The sequence below is a fragment of the Calliphora vicina genome, chromosome 1, assembly GCF_958450345.1.
Source record: "Calliphora vicina chromosome 1, idCalVici1.1, whole genome shotgun sequence".
Classification (NCBI taxonomy): Eukaryota; Metazoa; Arthropoda; class Insecta; order Diptera; family Calliphoridae; genus Calliphora; species Calliphora vicina.
The window spans coordinates 85,676,964-85,698,066 of NC_088780.1; the positions used below are offsets into that span (position 1 = coordinate 85,676,964).

The 21,103-nt window shown below is 28.8% G+C and overlaps 1 protein-coding gene across 1 annotated transcript in view; it reads left to right on the plus strand.

The window, feature by feature from the left end:
• Dfd (Deformed) overlaps positions 1–20,597 on the plus strand; it is a 37,240-nt gene extending 16,643 nt beyond the window's left edge. The window contains exons 4-6 of the mRNA XM_065499148.1: positions 18,025–18,398; positions 20,163–20,287; positions 20,396–20,597. Coding sequence (XP_065355220.1) covers positions 18,025–18,398; positions 20,163–20,287; positions 20,396–20,597 — 701 coding nt within the window. The remainder of the gene's footprint in view (positions 1–18,024; positions 18,399–20,162; positions 20,288–20,395) is intronic.
• Positions 20,598–21,103: the final 506 nt, after the last annotated feature.

The following is a 21,103-nucleotide window of genomic DNA, read 5'->3' on the forward strand; positions in this document are numbered from 1 at the left end:
TATCATCTCGCCAACATACTTCTTCTAAACTGTGTATATTTGTAATTATAAATCATAACAATTAAAGTAAAAAAACATTATTAAAATTTTCTGGTTTTATTATTTAATTGAACAATTTCCAAAGTTCAACATCATATCGCACTCGTTCAACAATACTGTATTAACTCAAAATTTTTAAAAATTCACTTTTTGCAAGAAATCAACTAACAACATCAATATCTATCTACTGTATAAATTTCAAAGTATTCCGATTACTCTTTCATCTAGAAAATCACATTGAAACCATTTTCGTGATAATTAGTGACTACCTTGTATCAACAAAAATGTATTATTTTGAGTTAGTACAAAAATTTAAATAGAAATACATCGTATATTTTCATAAAAAACAGTATTATTTTGAATTAAGCCTTTATTCAAGTTAAAAATAATCAAATTATTTTATTTAAATTTGGTTGTATTTTGAGTTGATACTGTTTTGTTGATAAAATAATACAAACAAATATCGAGAAGTTCCAGAAAAATTGTATTAACTCAAAAAATATATTTATTTTGTAATAATTGCAAAAATTTTAAAGAAAAACAATGTAAATATATTTTCAAATGGAATTTGCTTACTATGATGTATACGGACTTTCAAATTCTCTTAAAATGTAATCACAAACAGTTTTTGCCCTCTACTGAAAATTTTAAAATTTTGAGTTAATACAGTATACAAACAAATAGTTTTTTCTTATATTATTGGGTATTTACAAAAATGCTTTGTACTGATTTTTAAACAATTATTCGAATTTTTTTTGTGATAGTTTTTTATGAAAAACATAAACAGACTATCAAAAATAGTCTTTTGTTTTATTATTTAAATGAACTTTCAAAGTACAACATCTGGCTATATATTTAGCTAATTAATTAATAAATACTCGTAACATTCATTATTTAAAAAGATTTGAATAAAATGATACTTTAAAACTGGCCCCAAGCTGAACATTAACAGGTTTAGTTTTACAATGGGACAATTTTATGACAACAGAAGCTCACAGAAACAAAAACAATATTTAATATCCAAATCCAAAAGATAACAAACGAGTATTTTATGGAGTTACTTACTACACCTTGTGAATGCTCCTAAAATTTTAAATTTTTTACGTTTCTTTCTGTTGGTAACATGACATGCTGCAATACATGTATGTATGTACGTATGTTTACATTCATATGAAGTTATAAATTGTATATTTAAGACAATAAATATGAACACAAGAAGTCTTGTAGCATCATCACAAGAGATTTACGTCAAGTTGCAATATTTTGAGGCAACGGATTTGAACAACATAAACACATGATAAAGATGATGCACATAATAATGCACTTTGATGATGGATTTACAGAATAAGTATTTTAAAACATGTGAAAACTTTAGTAACATACTGCATACTTTGAAATAATACATAATATATGAATTTATTTCAAATCAAATAATATTCAATGCTTAGCTTTAATATAAAATACTTAAATAAAATTAAATATTTCAACTCGCAATTGTAGCCTTGTAAATCGTACAAATTCAATGGCATGTCCCCCTAGTGGGTTTTAGACTACCAAAGGCAAGGCCCACAAAAACTGAAAAAAAAGTTCAGTTCAATATTTGATGACTTGCAATAATTTTCATCAATTGCTAAGAAAAAACAACACCGACAGCATCAGCAGCAGCATTTAATAACAATATGAGCAATAAACAACAGCATCATACTGATGCAGCAAAAAATTAAATAAAATAAAAGTATTGATTATTGTTTAAAACTGTATGGGTAAATAAATAAAAATACACATGTACATAATACAATCTACATATGTTTGTAGTACGTGTATCTACACGTATCTGTATACTATAGATACATTGTCTACGTGCATGTTGTTGTTAGTAGACAACAAAGAAACAGATACAACTGAAAACGAACACAACAGCAACAACCAAAAAAAAAATCCGCAACACACAACTGTCGACAATGACTTGTTGAAAATTAAGAAGTTTGCATTTTATGACAGATGAGCCATGTTTCAGACCCAAACTTATTCTACTACGCGATAAAAATACACATTAATGTTTTAAAAATAAGGGTTTGGGAACGAACGAACGAACAGCAACAAAGCCATTAACTTAAAGGCAAACAGTGATATCACTGCAGAACTTTAATAATTTAATTCGTTATTTTGTTAAGTTTGATTTAACTTTTGGTTGCATGGTTTATTTCAAGATCAATCAATGATCTCAAACCCATGTCCGATAAGGTGTCTCGTTAAAAATAGCAAATGTATCTCCTTACATGTCCAATTAGTATGTTTTTCAAAAATATTTCGGCATGAAGGATCACGCTTTTCTGAGGTAGATAATTTTATTTTGTAGATTTTCTTTTTATTTGAAATATTTCGTTGTGTGCTTACTTTCGCTATTAAGGGGTTAATTTCAATTTACATTTATTGTAGGTTCAGGCTTGTTTGCACTACATATTTGTTGAAATTTATTGAATCGAAATTCTACGAATAGCTGATAGAAACCTACTAATTCATTCGGAATATCTTGGGAATCATGTAACTCTCAATAAAATACTATTCTAAAATTAAAAGCGTGTTGAAATATAGTTAATTAAATTAACCACTTCGAGAGATACCATTTTTATAAAGTAAGCAGTCAAATAATGGAAACATATGTTCACTGTTTTATAATTACTTTAAGATAAAAATTAAAATATGTATATTCATGTTTTAATTTTAAAACATACCTGCTTCTTGAGTAATATATAAACAGGATCTTTATAGATAACGGAGTCTATTTTACACTTACTGAAGCCACAAGTATTCTACGTATCAACTGATAAAGAAGTGGTCACTTTAAATCCGTACGCACTATAGTAATCATAACAACGCCCACTGTTATCAAAATGGAAAAAGATTTACATACGTTTTTAACAACAAATCTACCAGTATTCTATAATGAATTGCAAGTCATTATGTTTAGTTTTAAAAAGTGTAGACACAATGGAAAATGAAGCTAGAGATAAAATTGTGCACAAATATCTAGAATATCCGACTTTGTCGGGTTAAAAGATAGGCAAAATCTGATTTTCGGCAGATATCAGGTCAAAATTTTTACGTTTCGGCAGCTCGAGGTTGTGTGGTCTTTAAATATGAATACGTAATATTAAACCAAAATTTTAATTTGGCAGGCAATCCGCAGCTGCGGTTTGAATAGTCAAGCTTTTCAGACATGTTTTTAAAGAATTTTCAGAATTATATATAAAAAGAGAGTTTGGAAAAGCGATTCCTGTCATTTATAAGACATCACACATCTAAAACAAAGTTTCAGCCAAGTTGTCATTACTCAAATATAACTATGAAGTTGTATAATGAGAATAATATTGATGTTATACCAAAACACATCAATTTGCCCAAATTTTCATCCAATAGAGATATATTGGGCAATTGTTAAACGTAAATTCAAAAAGAGTGCTGGTACAGTAAATAACCAGATTTTGATGAGAACCAAATGGAATAAATATGCTGGAATAACGGTAGAAGTGGGAAGGAAAGTTGTGCAGCTATTAATGGGAGGTATAAGAAGAAAAGCCAGAAAATTTATTCGCAATAAAGACACATAAACCTACAGTTATATTTCTTTTAAAGCTTAATAAATTACCTTTAATTTCATGTATAAAATGTTAACATACGTTGTTTCATTTAAAAGTTATGCTCGCTTTAATCCGTACGGATTTTAAGTGGCCACTTCTTTATTAAAATATCAGATATAGTCATGAGAATTTTGATACCGAAAATTAACAAAATCGGCCCATAACGGAAGGAATTCAAAACACTTAATAAAAAAAATATTTTTTAATTTGATTTTTTGAAGAAAATATGTCGATAAATGCAGTATATAGTCAAGACCATAGGGTAACATAGAGACGAGACCTAAGTCTGTTGTCAATGTATTTTGTTTTTGTATCAGACATATGATTTGTTGTATTTTTGTTTGACAAATCGGAGTGTCTCGTCTCTATGTATAATTCTCTATGGTCAAGACGTTAATCTTTAATTTTACATATTATACGACTCAGGATGTGCTGAAAAAATTGGACTGTCTGGAAATATCATAAAATTATAATCACTTCACTATATTTTTACAGTGTTTTTTTTAAGATTCGGCTGAATAGCATTGGGTTAATTTTGGATTTTGAAAAATTCTGCGTTAATATTCATTTTTTAATTTGCGTGATATTTTACAATATTTTCGGTGATTAGAACACTTTTCTTAGGTCTTTCATAAATAATAATAGATCCCAAACAATTGGGTGTTTTTCCTTGGTAAGCAAATAATTGATCCTTTTAAGACTCTGCGAAAAAAAAACTGTAAAAGATCAGCCCATATGGAAGGCAAAAGTGTGTTGGCGTTTAAACAAACATATAATTTCAACAACATACAGCCTTAATTGATTAATTCATTAGTTGTCTGATTTCTTTCATCTGCTTACTACATCCAAAAACTGCACTTACGTTGTTTGAGTCTCTCTACTCAAAAAATTATTTCTTTATAAAAAGGATTTACCTTCGCCAGCACTTCGCTAAGAAATTTAACCAAATTACAATAAACATAAATGCCAATATAATTAGCAGCTTAACTATTCCTTCGCTGCATGTTAGTGTTTTTTTGGATGAAAAACACAATATTTTGGGGTTACGTTTACAAAATATACAAACTTTTCATTACTTTATTAAGATATACGAAACGATATGTTTGCTGTTCTTTTATATATGTATTTTTGACTGCTGCTATTTTTGTATGATTATTCAGCAGATTTATTGTATCTTGATGCTAATTAAACATTTTAAATTTGCCATTTTGCTGTATTGTAGCGAACGATGTCTTAGTGTTTTAGAGGGATTTTCAACATAAAACTTGAGAAAGCGAAACAAACAACAACGAAATGAAAAGTTAAAGATTTAATAACATCTAGCTATAAAATAAAAATTAGTAATAAAAAAAATACTTGTTTCATTCTATAGCTATAAAAAAATAGCAAACAAATAATTGATGCCTTTGTTGTTGGTATTTTAGTTTTATCATTATCGTCAATGTTGTTGAATTTTTTCTTTTGTTGCTGCTGCTTTTGTTTGGCTTAAGTTCATCAATTGAATCCAAACTATATTCAAGGTCATTATATTCAGTTCGTATTTCTTTCAGTGTATTTTGCTAGATTTTTTTTTATTTATTTTTATTCTACAAGTACACTGTATAACAGCGAGTAGACATTCACAAACGTGAGTCTCATATTTCTATTATTTGAATACTTTTTTGTTTGTTTAATTGTATTTGTATTAGGCGTTGTTAGAATGTTGTTGTTCATTTAGTTCTATTTCATTTTTGAAGGTATACAAAACAATAATTAAATAAAATGTTGCATTTAAAGAATTATTTGTGTACATTAGTAGTATTGTATTGTATCTCAGTTAAATATTTATTTAAGTCCATTGTTGTGGAGATCATTTTCCGTGTGTTGGTTGGTGTTTATTTGGAACAATATGAAATTTAAACTGAGACACAAAACTAAACCCACACCTAAAGGTAACACATAAATCGTTTTTAAGGTTATCATCAATTGTTTTGCCAATTACATTTTAGAGACACAAGTTATATGTCTTACAAGTACTTTCATAATTCCAAGATTTGCGATTTGAAACTTACCCTATTTAAATTTTTTATATTTTTTTTTATTGAATCTTTCTTTCTAGAAATTTACAATAAGTATTCAAATCTTAACCTAAACTAAATTTTTTATATGACTTAAATTTTATAGAACAGGTTAACTCATTACTTATTAGCTCCGATATCCCTTTGTGGTAGTATGGAAGTGATAGGAAGATCCAGAATCAGGAAGAAAGAACGATTCAGTCATTAATCATTTTTCCCGTCATAAAATAAAACTCATTTGAGGAGTTTTATTTTCCCATCAAAAAATAAAACTCATTTGAGGAGTTTCATTTTTCCCCTCTGAAAATAAAACTAATTTTATGTAAATTGACAGCTTAAGCTTGCCGTTTGACAATCATTACAATATGTAAAGCATAATAAAAACAAGTGGGATTTTATTATTCCTATTATTTTTGTTGTTTTTTTCTTAAAGAAATAAATTATATCAGATAGACTCTATAAAGAATAAAAAGAAGCAAATAAACGAAATGAGTTTTATTTTATGGCGGAAAAAATAAAGCTCCTCAAATGAGTTTAATTTCGGAAGGGAAAAATAAAACTTCTCAAATGAGTTTTATTTTTTGACGGCTAATTAAAACTCTCTTTTCAAACGAACTTTTTTTACGTTGAAAAATAACTGTTAATCATTGAGTTGAGATCATTTCATTTTAATATTCTGAAAGAGCACTTCAATACAAATCTATTGGTAAATGACAGTATATGGAGAGTTTTTAGTTTATATTTTCAGAATAAACGTTATTTACGGTTTTGGCCATAATGAAGAAAAGAATTGATGATTTGCCCTGTCACTGAACTGCACTCGAATATCTACGTATCACGATCTTGGATATTACGGGTCTTTATGAACTATAGGTCAAATGAGTTTTATTTTTTGACGGGAAAAATAAAACTCTTGAAATGAGTTTGATTTTGTGACGGCAAATTAAAATTCCCTTTTTAACAGTTTCATCCGAACTTTTATTTTTACGTTGAAAAATAACAGTTTTAGATGGATTTTTATTTTTAAGGTTACAAAATAACTGTTATAAATTAACTTTTTTCATATCACTTATAATCCCTACGGTTTCTGGTTATGGCGGATTCTACAGAAGCCGTTGAGTAAAAATTTTCAAATATCCCTATCTGTGCCAGTTCTCTGTTCTTTTAAAAAGCAAATATAAAAACCACATCACTTTGGTAGCCTGAAGTACATATTCCAAATTTCACGGTATATACAGCAATTTCAAATAATGCTCATTTACCAAAAAATACCTTCAGTGAGAACCAGATCGAGATGATTTAAGTTCTCGAGAATTACGCATAACTTTGGATTGGAAAAGTAACACGTGAAAATGAACTTTAATTTTTCAAGTGAGCTCAGATACAAATATCAATCAATTTGTAACCACAACACTTTAAATTTTATTATGTTTTTTGTCTCTCCTGTAAAATTTAAAAAAGTCTTGATAGGCCCTTTTGAATTTTAGGTGACGATTTGAAGGTTTTATTAAAAATTTAATATAACATTTAAAACAAAGTTTCCTAAAATAATCAGTGCAAATGGTAAAAGGTTTTATCACAAATGCTCTGACTGAACATATACAGCCCGGGAGTTTTTTCCCATTGAATTTGAATAGGAAAAATGGAAAAAAAAAACTCCCGGGGAATTTTTATTCATAACTGGGCTGATAGAGAAACCCTCTAAATTATAAGTGATACAGTTTTCAGTTTGCCCAGATAGATCCTATTTTTAGACTTTAAATAGTTTTTATGTTGTCAAATATACATAAATATAACAAGCGAACATTTTAATTTTCCAAAACTCACAAAATTTTAATTTTTATGTTTTAGGAAAAAAATTGTTTTTCATAAGATGATTCTCTCTATCCATCTTTCAACAAATGATATGTTGACGACAATGAGCTCATATTTATTTTTGAAATTGTTAAAATGAAATATAGAAAATAAAATTGAAAGCAAATTGCAAAGTCATTTGACAAGCTGCTAATGCAGCTCCCGCTGTTGCTGAAATGTTGTTGCCTAATTTTTTCTGTTTTATTTTCCTGCTAAATAAATGTTTACGCTCACAGAAAAGAGTTTGTAGTTTGTTAAGTTATTTAGTTTAATGTGAAAATTCGATTACCATTAATATCTAATTTTATAATATTTTTAATACAGACAGTTTTAATTTCAACACTGAGAATTGTATGAATTGTGTAAATTATGATAACAAATAAATCTTTATTTTTAATAAAACTTCGCTTGACTTATAGGCTCAACTATACCCCAACTATAAGTTTTGAATTTAAATCTAACACAACCACTGCCGGTGACTCAATGCTCCAATGTGTGGGGCCAGATATATTTCCATTGTTGTGGGTATAAACAAAATGGTTAATGAAGTCGAATAATCGACTACAGAAAACCTATTCACAATCAAAAGTGTTCATTTGTTTAACCTACATATCTCAAAATCCCTTGGTTTAACTAAACTATATTTATTTCAGTATTCAAAGCAATACCAAATACCTCCTTAATTTTTTCTCGAGTGTTTCATTCCATGAACTGCAAATTTTCTATAATTAATAATAATACGAAAATAGATATAAATAAATAAATAGTTAAGCAAATGTCATAACTTTATTTGATAAATTTGTCCGCTTTATTAATAGAGATTAAAAATCACTTGCTAAACTGAAAGTAGAAAATAAAACAAATAAATAAAAACATTTATTTATACATTTGAATAAATATTTCTATTTAAATAGAAATCATTTAAATAAACATCAGAAGAAAAAGTAATTAATCATTATTCAATTACGAGTAGTATTTGTCCCACTATGAATGAACTCATAATCCAGCCATCCAACCGACCAACCATCCATGATAACGAATGTAAATCAGCTGAATTTGAATAGTCCAACTGTAATTGGTGTGTGAGTGTAAAACGAGTGTACGAATGTGAGCATGTGCATTATCTGATCGTGATTTGAACTATTTTAAAGCCCGGAAGTTGATTGCCAAGCCGTCTAAAAGTATATTTACATACATGCTTTGAAACCTTTTGTTGTTGAAAATCTTTAAATTGAGCTGAACGTCTGTCTACCTTTATGGCTGGCTGATCAAGCTGATCAATCAATGAATGGATCATGTTTGTTGGTGAAGGATTAAAAATATATTGAAGACAATAAAACAATCATAAAGACGGTATGGCTTTTCTTGTTTGTTTTTTTATCATTCTCTTCCCTCGCTCTTCGCTTCAAATACATTTAAAAGAGAATTGAAACGAATTTAAGAAAAGTAACGACTGGCATAATTTCTGTGAAATGACATTACAGTGCAAACTTGATCAATACACGAGCCGTGCCACCATGACGCAATGTCTGTCAGTCCAACCGTCCGTCCGTCCATCAGTGCGACAGACTCTATACAAAAATTCAACGTTTACATTTCAATGAAATGTTAAAATACGAAAAATGAAACTGAAATACAAAAAAAAAATGTGTCTGCAAATGGCGAAAACTGTTTAGTCATATTCAAGTAATAAATCATGGAAAAAAATATGTACAAGTCGAAAATTTGTGGGTATGACGACAGCAGCAACATGCGGTGGCGGTGTTTAAAAAACGAACTTAAATTGAACGCATAATTGTTGTAAAAATGAAAAATAAATAAAATTAACTACTACTATTCTACGAGTTTAACAACCACATATCTACTACTTATTACTCCATCTACTACACTCTTAACAAACTGTGAATTCTGCGTATCAACATTTTTTTTTTAATTTTTGTTCATCCTACATTCACATGTTTGTATCTAGAAACATCTACTCGTTTGTTTATTTTGTTATGAGTATGTTATAAAATTATAATTGGAATTTTATGAATGTTTATAAAAATCAAGTAATAAAAAACACGACACGCATAATTTATAATCAGAAACTTATATATGTGATTTCTGTTTCTGATCGACAAAAAAGGATTAAGTTTTCGCTGGGGTAAACAAAACTTTAAATTTTGAAATTAGAATTAGAAGAATTGATCATTTTATTGCAACAACTTCTTCTATCAAAATTAGAAAGTTACCCCCATAGGGTAACATAGAGACGAGACGGAATTGTCAAAAACCTAAGTCTGTTGTCAAAAACCTATCTCTTGCAACAACAAAATACATGCTAGTCAATGTATTTTGTTGTTGTATCAGAAATACTGTTTGTTGTATTTTTGTTTGACAAATCAGAGTGTCTTGTCTCTATGTATAATTCTCTATGGTTACCCCCATATGCAAAAAAATTAAATTTATCAAAGGTTTATAAAACAAAATTTCCATATAAAATTTGATTTATAAACCTTTGATAAATTTAAAATTTTTTTATGCATATGGGGGTAAGTATTTGTATAATAAATCTGTCTTCAATTTACTCCAGGTTAGGTCTTATGAATTTACTCCAGGTTAGGTATCGAATTAACTCAATTACGAATAACAAATATGATATTTTCACAATTTATAGAATAAAGTTAACGGTATTTAAATGTTATGATATTTTCTTTAAAATTAATTTTTTTTTTGCAAATAAATTCAAATAATTCACTCCTTTAAAACTCTGTTATTTCTTTTATTAAATTCACACTTTTCTCTTGTGTGAATTAGTGGCTCATTTTTATTCTTTTATGATCAGGCAGCATTGTGTTTAGTTTCGTTTTCATTTTAAATTGGCCATTTCATCACACAGACAGTATGAATGAGAGAATGAGAAGAAATATCATTACAATTGGCCTTATTTTTTCCATTATTCTTGTATAATTTTTACTTTTTTTGTTGGAGTAAAAAATTTCATCCTTTATTACATGTAATCAATGACAATGCAGTTTTTATTGAAGTTTATTTCTGCTTTATGACATGACTTTTCAAATGTGGCAGTTGTTTGTAGTTCAACCACATCCACGGCAGTCAGTCAGCCAGCCAGCCTTTCATCCGTCCAGCCATACGTATGAAAAAAAAGACTTCATCATCAAGACATCCGTCAACAAGAATTTTGTAATATATACATTTCTTATATATAGTTTTTTTGTGTGAAACTGTTAAAAACTGAAATGATACGCAATTATTAATATGAAAATTATTAAAATTTCTTTTGAACAATGCAAACGAAAGAAAAATAAATAAATGTTATATGAATAAAAAAAAAGACCGTAGAGAAAATAAAACTGAAACAGATATGTTAATAGGGAGGAACTAAAACAATTCAAAACTATTGCAAAAAGTGTGTTTCTTCAAAGGGAATCTGATTTTGGTTCGTGTGCGATACCTACCTACTATCAATCTGTTTTAGATGAATGATAAAAAACTGATTTTATACGCAAAACTTCCAATCAATTTTTTTGTCATTTTTTTTTCAATAAATTTAAAAAACAAATTTTAAATATTAAAAATAAATTGGAAAAAAATGTTTTAAAATAAATTAAAAATCAATTTCGAAAATAAAAAAAAAAAATCTTGTTTACCTAAAAATATTTAAAAATTTAATTTTAAAGTATAATTTGGTGAAGGGTATATAAGATTCGGCACAGCCGAATACAGCTCTCTTACTTGTTTAAAAACAAATAATTAAAATTTTCTTATAATAAATAATCAAATCTGGAACAGTCGGGACACGCAATGGAAAATCAGTACACTGATATCTTCGATATCACCGACACACTGATTATACAGCACCGAATACGACAGGAAATAAAAAAATCATTCGTCCATATAAATCTCCTGGTTCAGATGTACATCTAAATCAAAACTATGGCGCCATTGATTTTATTGATCCTTAGATCATGACAACGTGTACCACATGTTCCATCAAGATGGACATTATATAAAGTAAAGACCAATCAGGCTTTCTTTTTTCTGAAGACTATTGAAATGATTATTGAGTCCTTAATTCAAGATCACTACTTGCTTCTGGGACTTTATTTAAGGCACAATATGTTGATAACGAATAAATTCACGCTATAATACAAATTGAAATTTCATTACTGATTTATATATAGTCAAATTATGAATAAAAAATTCCCCGGGAGTTTTTTTCCCATTAATTTTGAATAGGAAAAATGGGAAAATTCTACTCCTGTAGAATTTTTATTCATAATTGGGCTGATAGAAAGATCTGTGAACTATAGGGAATTTACTTTAAATGCATTTTTTTGACATAGAGGATACATTCAATATGGTGGAACCTAGATCAGGAATTGATACATTGATAAATCTATGTGCTTATTCTTTTATCGTGTCATTTGGAACTAACTTGGATCTCATTGATACCTGTTTTTACATAGGTTCTAAATCGAATGATTCGATTTTTTCGATACTAGCAACCGAAAATCAGTTGACAAAGAAGAATCACAATTTAACCTTTTAACGCATATTGTTGCCAATTGTCTACATTCCAGTTCCACTTAATTTTAGACGAATATAATCTTGATACTGATTCAGATTCTAATTCAGAAAAATCAAATGGAGTACGAAAAGTTTCAGCTAACGAAATTCTAAATCAAACTAAAGCTAAATGAATGAAATATAATAAATAAAAATCATGCATTTAAGGGTTAAATAATTGAAAAAAACATTCTTCAGCTACAACAGAAAAATTTCGTCATTTAGAATGAAACAACCAAAACTATTTTGGTAAGTTCTAGTGGGCTGAATTCCCAATTATTTATAAATTCACTGAAATTTATTTTTGGGGGATAATCTAGTTCCTATGCGCATTTCATTGGTTACTTAGGCCAGATCATCAGGAAATCTTTTTCCAAAAGGCTTTAGAAATGCTACAAATAAAACTAAGTGTGACAAAAACAGAAAACTGTTTATTGAAAACAAGAAAGTTTACTTTTGTAGTAGGTCAACTTAATACAAATTGAAATTTCAAGTTCATTTTGAAAACCAAAAGAATTCCAATTTTAACCTCTTAAATCTTTTATTTGATAAATTTTACTAATTTTTGGCTTAATTTGCTAATGAAGATATTTTTTTTATTATTTCCGGGAAACAGAATTAAGAAACCGGGAATTATATTTCATGGCCTAAAAAAAATTGGATGCCATTTGATTAAATTTCTTACCAGATTCGTTTAAAGTTTATTAATAAATTTTCAACGTAATTTGTCTTTATACATAAATTTTAAAATTTTTTATACAAAATCGAATAATTCGAACCATTTTAACATTTTAGAATTATTAGTTTTGTGTGAAAAAATTGAATACCCAATAATTTAAATATATAATCGTTTTTTATATGGTTTATTATATCACCATCTACAGCAAAAACGATGATGTATTTATTACAGTTAAGCTGCTCTTAAAACTTTTAGCTATAACACAGTTTTCTCTATAACAAATCAAACTAAATCTACCCAATGACAACTGATGAAGCTGTCACTAATAAAACAATAATTCAAACTGAATACAGTTTCGAATTGTTGCAAAACAAAAACCAAACAAAATAACCTTGAAAAAAAAAACAAAATTTTTTTGCTAATGCAAAACTTTACGGCTCTATTGGCATTTAACTCAAACTAAATGTTGGTTGCTGATGAAAGAGGGAGGAGGATAAGCATAAAGGTTTTATTTTGATAAAGACTGTCAAAAGTTTCACAAGATTAATTCAAATGGAAGTTCAAATTGTAGACATGAGCAAACAATAAATAGTGAATTTCTATTTTAATTCAAAATATTGTAGGACAACAGCAGGTGTGAGACTGGAAGTGAAAATTAATTTATTTAAAATGAACATAAACTTTGTAAGAAAAACTAACAAGAAGGGGTTGTTTTTATGCTTAAAAAGAAACGACTGCGGCGTAAAAAAGAGGTTTAAGGTGCTGCCTTCCTGCAAACTCTCGCACACACGAAAAGTTTATCTGTTACACAAAAATGTTACTGTGCAAGTATTTACCATTTCGTCATATCTTTGAAGTTGATTAATTATCCTGGCGCGTAAAACGTCAAATTGGAAATGTAAACTAATATATTGTGCTACATACTTACTTACTATTTCTTGGCCGTTTAAGACGCCGCGCTGTTTCACATTTATTCGCCCTTTTGTTTTTATAATTAAGAAAATACACTCGCATTTCCAACAACAACAATATTGGTCAATAACACTTCCTTAAGGCCTAAAGAAGGGAAAATACCTCATACTATGTAGTTACATTGGTTTCAAAGTTTTTCTTTGTTTTTTTTTTGGAACATTTTTGTATTACAACAATTACGCACAGCTGTGCATTGTTGTTATTTGATATATTTTTGAAATATGTATTTTGTGCAATTTTTATTTGACAAATGTTGTGCGATTGATCTTAAAACCCTTTGGGTGTTTTTGGGGGCAACGAAGCCCCAACTTCGCGAAGTTAATAGTTCCAAAAATGTACTTCATTTTTAGCTATTTTGACATTGTAATTAATTGTGAATGTTATATTATATTTAACTAAAACTTAAATTCATGAATGACAAGGACAAAATATAAAAAATTTATTTAAGACATAAAGTTTGTAAGAATATTTTCAAGTTTAAAAACATATTGAAATATGGGCAATTCCAATTGAATATCAGAAAACACTAAAATGTTACTATGTGAAAGTATTTAGAGCTTATTATAGTTTAAACTGACTATATTTAATTTTTTAATTTAATTAGTTTGTTTTAGGCTAAAATTGCGGCGAAAACTAGGCTCCCAATTAGCTTGTAGTATGAAATGAATTTGATCTGATTGTTTTTTTTTTGCTATTATCAACTGGTTTTTTGAATTCGAATATATATTTTCCATTTATTTTTTTAGTTTTTGGATAGGGTAGAAGGAGAATCTTATATCTCATCTTAATGTACTTATTTTTTAACATTTCTATACTGACAAAAAACGGCGAAACCACACCACCCGTGGGATAAATACGCCAAAGAGGGCAGATTTGTCATTTGTAAAATAAAACAAAAAAAACGTATTTTACTGTTATATACCTTAATTCACAATACAAAGTATAATAAACTAAATATTTATTGTTTATTTCGCATAACTTAACAAAAACAAATTAAACAAATTGCGACTGATTATTCCAATATTTTATCAACATTTTACTCTACATCACAGGGATTACTTGTATCTGGCGAATGTTCCCCAGGGGAAGTTTTCATGTTTAATATACATACATATATTTTATCGTACTTACAATTAAATGATCAAAAAATATATTGTCACTTATTGTTCTCTATTATTGACATTCTATCACCAACCAATATCTTTTTTGTATCACAAAAACTAAAGAAGTTAGTAGAAAAAAATTCACAAGATGAAATTTTTTCACAGCTTTTTGAAAAACAATTGATGGCGTCTACCTCACATCATATGTAAAATTAAACTTTCCAAATTTCAAAGATGATAAATAACACAGGGCAACAAAATCAAAAAAATGTTAGAGGCTTTTTAAACCACTACACAATTTTGATGTATTGTGGTTCCAGTAGTACAAATATGGTCCAAATTTTAAATTCTATGGAGAAGTTTTTTTTTTATTTTTTTTTCTAAAATTACGAATTTTTGTAGATGTTTCTCCACATAATTAGGGTTAGTCCGATATTACTGAAATAGTCTTGGAAAAGTTCAAATTTACATAACCTTTAATCTGTTTATATATTGCGTTTTTAACGGCTCTGTAGTTTCGGAGTTATAATAACAAATTGAAGCAAAAAATATATTTTTTTAAAAAAATATGAAAAAACATGAAAAATCGAAAACGGCAGAAATTTTTCAGGTTTATCACTTTATCACAAACCCACATATAATAGCAATAAAATGAGATATCGATCATAAAAAGGGATTGACTATTTCCGAATTTATTCACAACTAGCTGAACCCGGTACGCGTTGCTGGCCTTTAGAAAACATCTGGTTTATAGTGCATATCAATCTCGATATTAATATACAGTGTCGGACAAAGTCGGTGAATCAACCTTCAATGTTAATACATGTAGTTGCATTTCGGCTGGTTCCAATGAATTCAAAAATTCAGTATGGAAATTTCTTATTCATGTACCTAATATGTAAGAGTAAACCAAATTGTTTATTACAGACCGAAAATTAAAATCTGACTTTACACTGTTACCCAAAAGGCTTTTCTGAAGACACCGTGAAAATATCATCAAAATCGGTACAGCCATTTTTGAGTCCATACGGAACATACATACACACATTTTTTATGAAATATACGGCATTAGCGGTATAATGTATAAATTGGATTTTTACACGCCCCTCCGCCCACAGACCGAATATTAAAAATCTGACTATACAGTATTACTCGCTGGGCTATTACCTGATGCCCTGAAAATTTCATCAAAATCGGTCCAGCGGTTTTTTATATATATAGATGGCATTAGCGGTATAATGTAAAAATTGACACACCCCTCCGCCCACAGACCGAAAATCAAAAATCTGACTTTAGAGTGTTACCCGCTGGGCTTTTCTGAAGATTCCCTGAAAATTTCATTAAAATCGGTCCAGCCATTTTTGGGTTCATTCGGAACATACATCCATTTTTATATACTATATAGATGAAAAATGTTTGTATGAGAAAATTCGAAAATCTTCTTTACGAAATCACCATTTGGGCAGATGTGCCCCTATGGCGAATGATCCCCCTTCTACCATACATATATTTACATAATATATATTGTTTTACAATAAGAGCAAAATCTGTCACCTACGGTATGTCAAGTACGTTATTAAATTTTATTTATTATGAAATCATCCAAAAATTGTTTTTAAGTAAATATGATGGATTGTAAAGGAAAAATATTTGGTTTAGTGTAAGAAATTAATAGAAAACATAACTCCTCTCACGATTAGCAATGTAACTCAAAATTAATTCCGTTTTATGTCACGTACGATATACGCTTATATCGCTTGATGTTTTGGACAACAATGTTTCGAAAGAACTTATTATTATTTTAAAATATAGTAGAGTAACTTCGGGTAATGTGGACTACCGTTTTGTTTTTTCTAAATTTTGGCCACAATATATATGGATATTAAAAAAGTTGTGAAGCAATATATTAGCTAATGTATTCTCTAATTGTTTTTGCAGTTGAAAATTTTTTCCATCAAAGGATCAAAAAATTATGTGAAAATATTGTAAGGAACCCAAAAACCAGCATTAAAAAAATTGGAGGGTAATATGGACCACTATATGAGGTTAATGTGGACTACTATTTAATACATAAAATTCATGAACCAGCTAATCATGTATGATTAAAAATTTAATTTCAATATATTTTTATTAATACAAACTAAAAAGTCGCGTTCTTGGCTTAGATAGATTGCTTACAAAGTACATAGTTATTGTCGGGTAATATGGACCAGTAGTACATAATCAAGAAATTTAAGTGGTCCACATTACACGAACTTGGGTTACAGTGGTAAAAAAATATTTTTACCTAATAATCTAAATGTGCTTAAATTCTTATCAAATATATGCAAAACTACGTGTCCACTTTAACTATATAAAACAACCAAACATTAAATTCTACAAAGTAACTGTACCAAATTTTGTTTCTTACTTGAGCCGAAAAAAATGTTGAGCACGCGCATTAATTTCAATACAAGAATATAAAGTCAACATATCAATAACTCATGACAGCAAATGTGCAATTGTCGTTTCAAACAAATTGTAAAATGTACGACAAATCAGTTTTATCATACCTTCAATAGTTTGTGAAAAAAGACACTGGTCCACATTAGACGCATAGTCCACAATACCCGAAGTTACTCTACCTTCTGAATGTAACATAAATACCAAATTATTTTTCAAATACTCTCTATTCCACTCTATAGGCGCACAAATGTCACTTACGATGACATGGAATTTCCCATATGCAAGTTTACATACACAAAGAAAATAATTTTATTGAGATAACCGAATTAGTTGCAAATGAAAATGTTGTAATGTACTAAATGAATATTTCTGTTATAGTAAAAAAAGTACTTGAAACATGATCTATTTGGTTTATAACAAATTTAAACCTATTTTCACTGAGTCCATATTCCACAAAAACTAAAGTTTTTTCTGTTTCAAATGTATATTTTTCCCGTTGTCCATGTTTTTTTTCATAGTTAAATTTAAATTAATTTTTTCATAACATGTGTTTATATTTATTTCATTTCATTTCCTTATTTAGTATAAAATTATGTTGTTTTTATATTTTGTATTTCTTTTTTAGTTATTAATGTTTGTTTGTTTTTTTTCTGCAATTTTAGCAAATGGTTCATATCAGCCAGGCATGGAACCAAAAAGACAACGTACCGCCTACACACGCCATCAAATACTGGAATTGGAAAAAGAATTCCATTATAATCGTTATTTAACCCGCAGAAGACGTATTGAAATTGCCCACACATTAGTGCTGTCGGAGAGACAAATTAAAATTTGGTTCCAAAATCGACGTATGAAATGGAAGAAAGATAATAAATTACCAAATACAAAGAATGTACGCAAAAAGACCGACGCAAATGGCAATCCAATAACACCAGTGACCAAAAAACCAAAACGAGTCAGTGCTAAAAAGCAGGCGCAACAGCAACAACAACAGCAGCAGCAGCACCAACAATCACAACAGCCTGTGATAAATGAGGTAAATATTATTGAGAATTTAGGATTTTGGGGGTAATGCTTCTGAAATTAATAGTATTTGTTGTGATGCATGACATTTTAAAAGTTTGTAGTAGAGTCTTAAGGATATTATTATGTTAATAAGGAGTTTTCCAAAATTTTTATATTAAATGTTGTACAACGATTATTATAAAGTTCTTTATGCGTCTCCAAACGCTGGAATACAATTATGTACAACAAATACAGGCAAATGCCAATATAGTGAACGATATGTTGTCAGACCCATTCGTTGTATCAAGATTAAGAGGTATTACGAGCGGGTTTTACTTACCTTTCCAAGAAGAAAAGGGTTTAATTTGTTTCTTCCAGATGCCTTAGAGCATTCCAATAGAGAACAGTTCTGTACAGAATGTCCTTATTGAAAATAACATCAGGACTTAGATTGTGTTCAATTAATTTGATTTTTTTAAGGTCTCCTCTAAATCAGCTCGGGATGTAACGTCTCCCCTGATTTTTTAGGAAGTCTGACAAAGTATCTTCTTGAATATATAGGAATCCACCATTATAAAGACTTTTTGTATTTCGATGGCTTTATTTTTTAAAGCAAATCCATTAACTAGAATTTGTTTTTTCCTCTGATCAAAAAACCAACAATAACGTTTTTTTTCTAATCAGAAGATACTTACCACTATGTTTTGGACATTCGTTTATTTATATCTTTTTCTTCTCAATATTCGTTACAAAAAATTTCGGAGCAAAAAATTAGAAAAAATTTTAAAAGTATTTGAAAAATCCAAACAAACGCAGTTGTCTGGTACCACTTTCCAACTTGGGAGACTGTGATATCCCATGAAGAAATTTATTCATTTTCACTCTATCCAGCATTGCTTTCGGTATCTCACGAAATGCGACTTTTGAATTGACATCACAACAAAGAAAAAATTCAGAGGTGTGATTTCACATGATCTAGACCAGCGATGCGCTTTCATATTGTTCAGATTACGAAGATTTTCGTCAATTTACACGTACACAACCCGAATGTAAACAATAGAGCGTTAAAGAGCGTAAAAACCCATACATGCACACAAATTAAATCCCTCTATTTGCCTACTACTGATTTGCCTACTAGAGTTGACAGGTCCGGAAAACGAAATTAGCAGGTCACCAAAATGATTTCTCAATAAAGGCATTGTTGTTCGAAGAAAAAAAAAACATTGCTCACAGAAGGCTGATTTCCGTAATAATGCAGACTAATTTGGAGACGTTTTTGCGGTGTTAGTTTTTCCATGACGAATTATCAAACAATACTGAATAAAATTAGGATGACACCAATCATGCGTGATCTGTGATAAAAAAAAATAATGAGAATAACCTCTAAACGAACTCAGATAGTGTAAATTTAGCTTAAGGAATTCTTACAGCACTTGCTGATGGCTTGACGTTTTAAACCTTTCTTAGACAATTACAAAACCAGCTTTAACTTAAACCCTTTTTTATTGGCAACATAAAAATCTTGGCCAAGGAAAACGGTATAATCTCTCTTCAATAAGTTACTAACATTATTTAATTTATGATGTATAAACTGAAATAAACAGTCGACATTTTTATTTTGCGATATAAATCTTTACAATCCAAATAACAAATATGATAAATTTAATAATTTCACGCAATTTCTATTTATTTTTATGCCTTTATGATTTTTATAATATAAAATATAAATTTTCCAATGAAATTTATTCAATTTGCTCACTGAATTTTTCTCACATTTTTTTTGTTTTCTTTACAGTGTATGCGCTCAGATAGTTTAGAAAGTATGGGTGATGTGAGTACATCATTAAATAATCCACCATATATACCAGCAGCGGGTGATGCTGCAAGTTTAATGAACCCACAACAAATGCCCTGTAATACGTACAATAATGGATCTCAATCAACGGCCGCACAAAATTCTCATGTTAATGTTAATACCAGCAGCGGCAACGCCAATAACAACAGCATGAATGGTAACAATCCAAATAGTAACAACAACAATAATAGTCTACATCTCAACAACAACAACAATAATAGTAATAATAACAACAACAATAGCAATAATAATACAAATCCAATGCAATCAAATCTACATTCACAACTTCAACAAGGGCATGTGCAACATACACAAGATCTAATGACAAACTTGCAACAGCACATAAAACAAGATTACGATCTGACCACACTTTAGAATTAAACAAAATTTCAATTGATTTCATTTTTATTTTTTTTCATTTAATTTTAAATTTAGAAAAAAAAATTGTGTTTGTGTCCTCATTTCATATATTTGTACAATTTAAGTGTAAGAGTATTTAAGTACCTAAAGCTTTTGTAAATTTTTTAACGAAAAGAAACAAAATTCCGAAATTATATACATAATTCTATTTAAAATATTAATTAGTACACTGAAAAAAATCTAGAACAATTGTCATTATTACAACAAGTTAATTAAAAGTGCATAAATATTGATGATCAGGTTCTTATAATGTGCGACATTAATTTCCAGACGGCCAATATTTCTTGTAAAATTTTTAATTTAAAACTCTTGCCTAGAAATGCTTAATTATGCCTTAATTATGAAGCAGAAAAATATCTGATACTTACTAGCTCACGAATTGATTTTGCCACTTCGTAGTTTTTTTTTACGAGATTACTTCAACACATTGAAATCATGCTTTATATTTTGATACTACTATT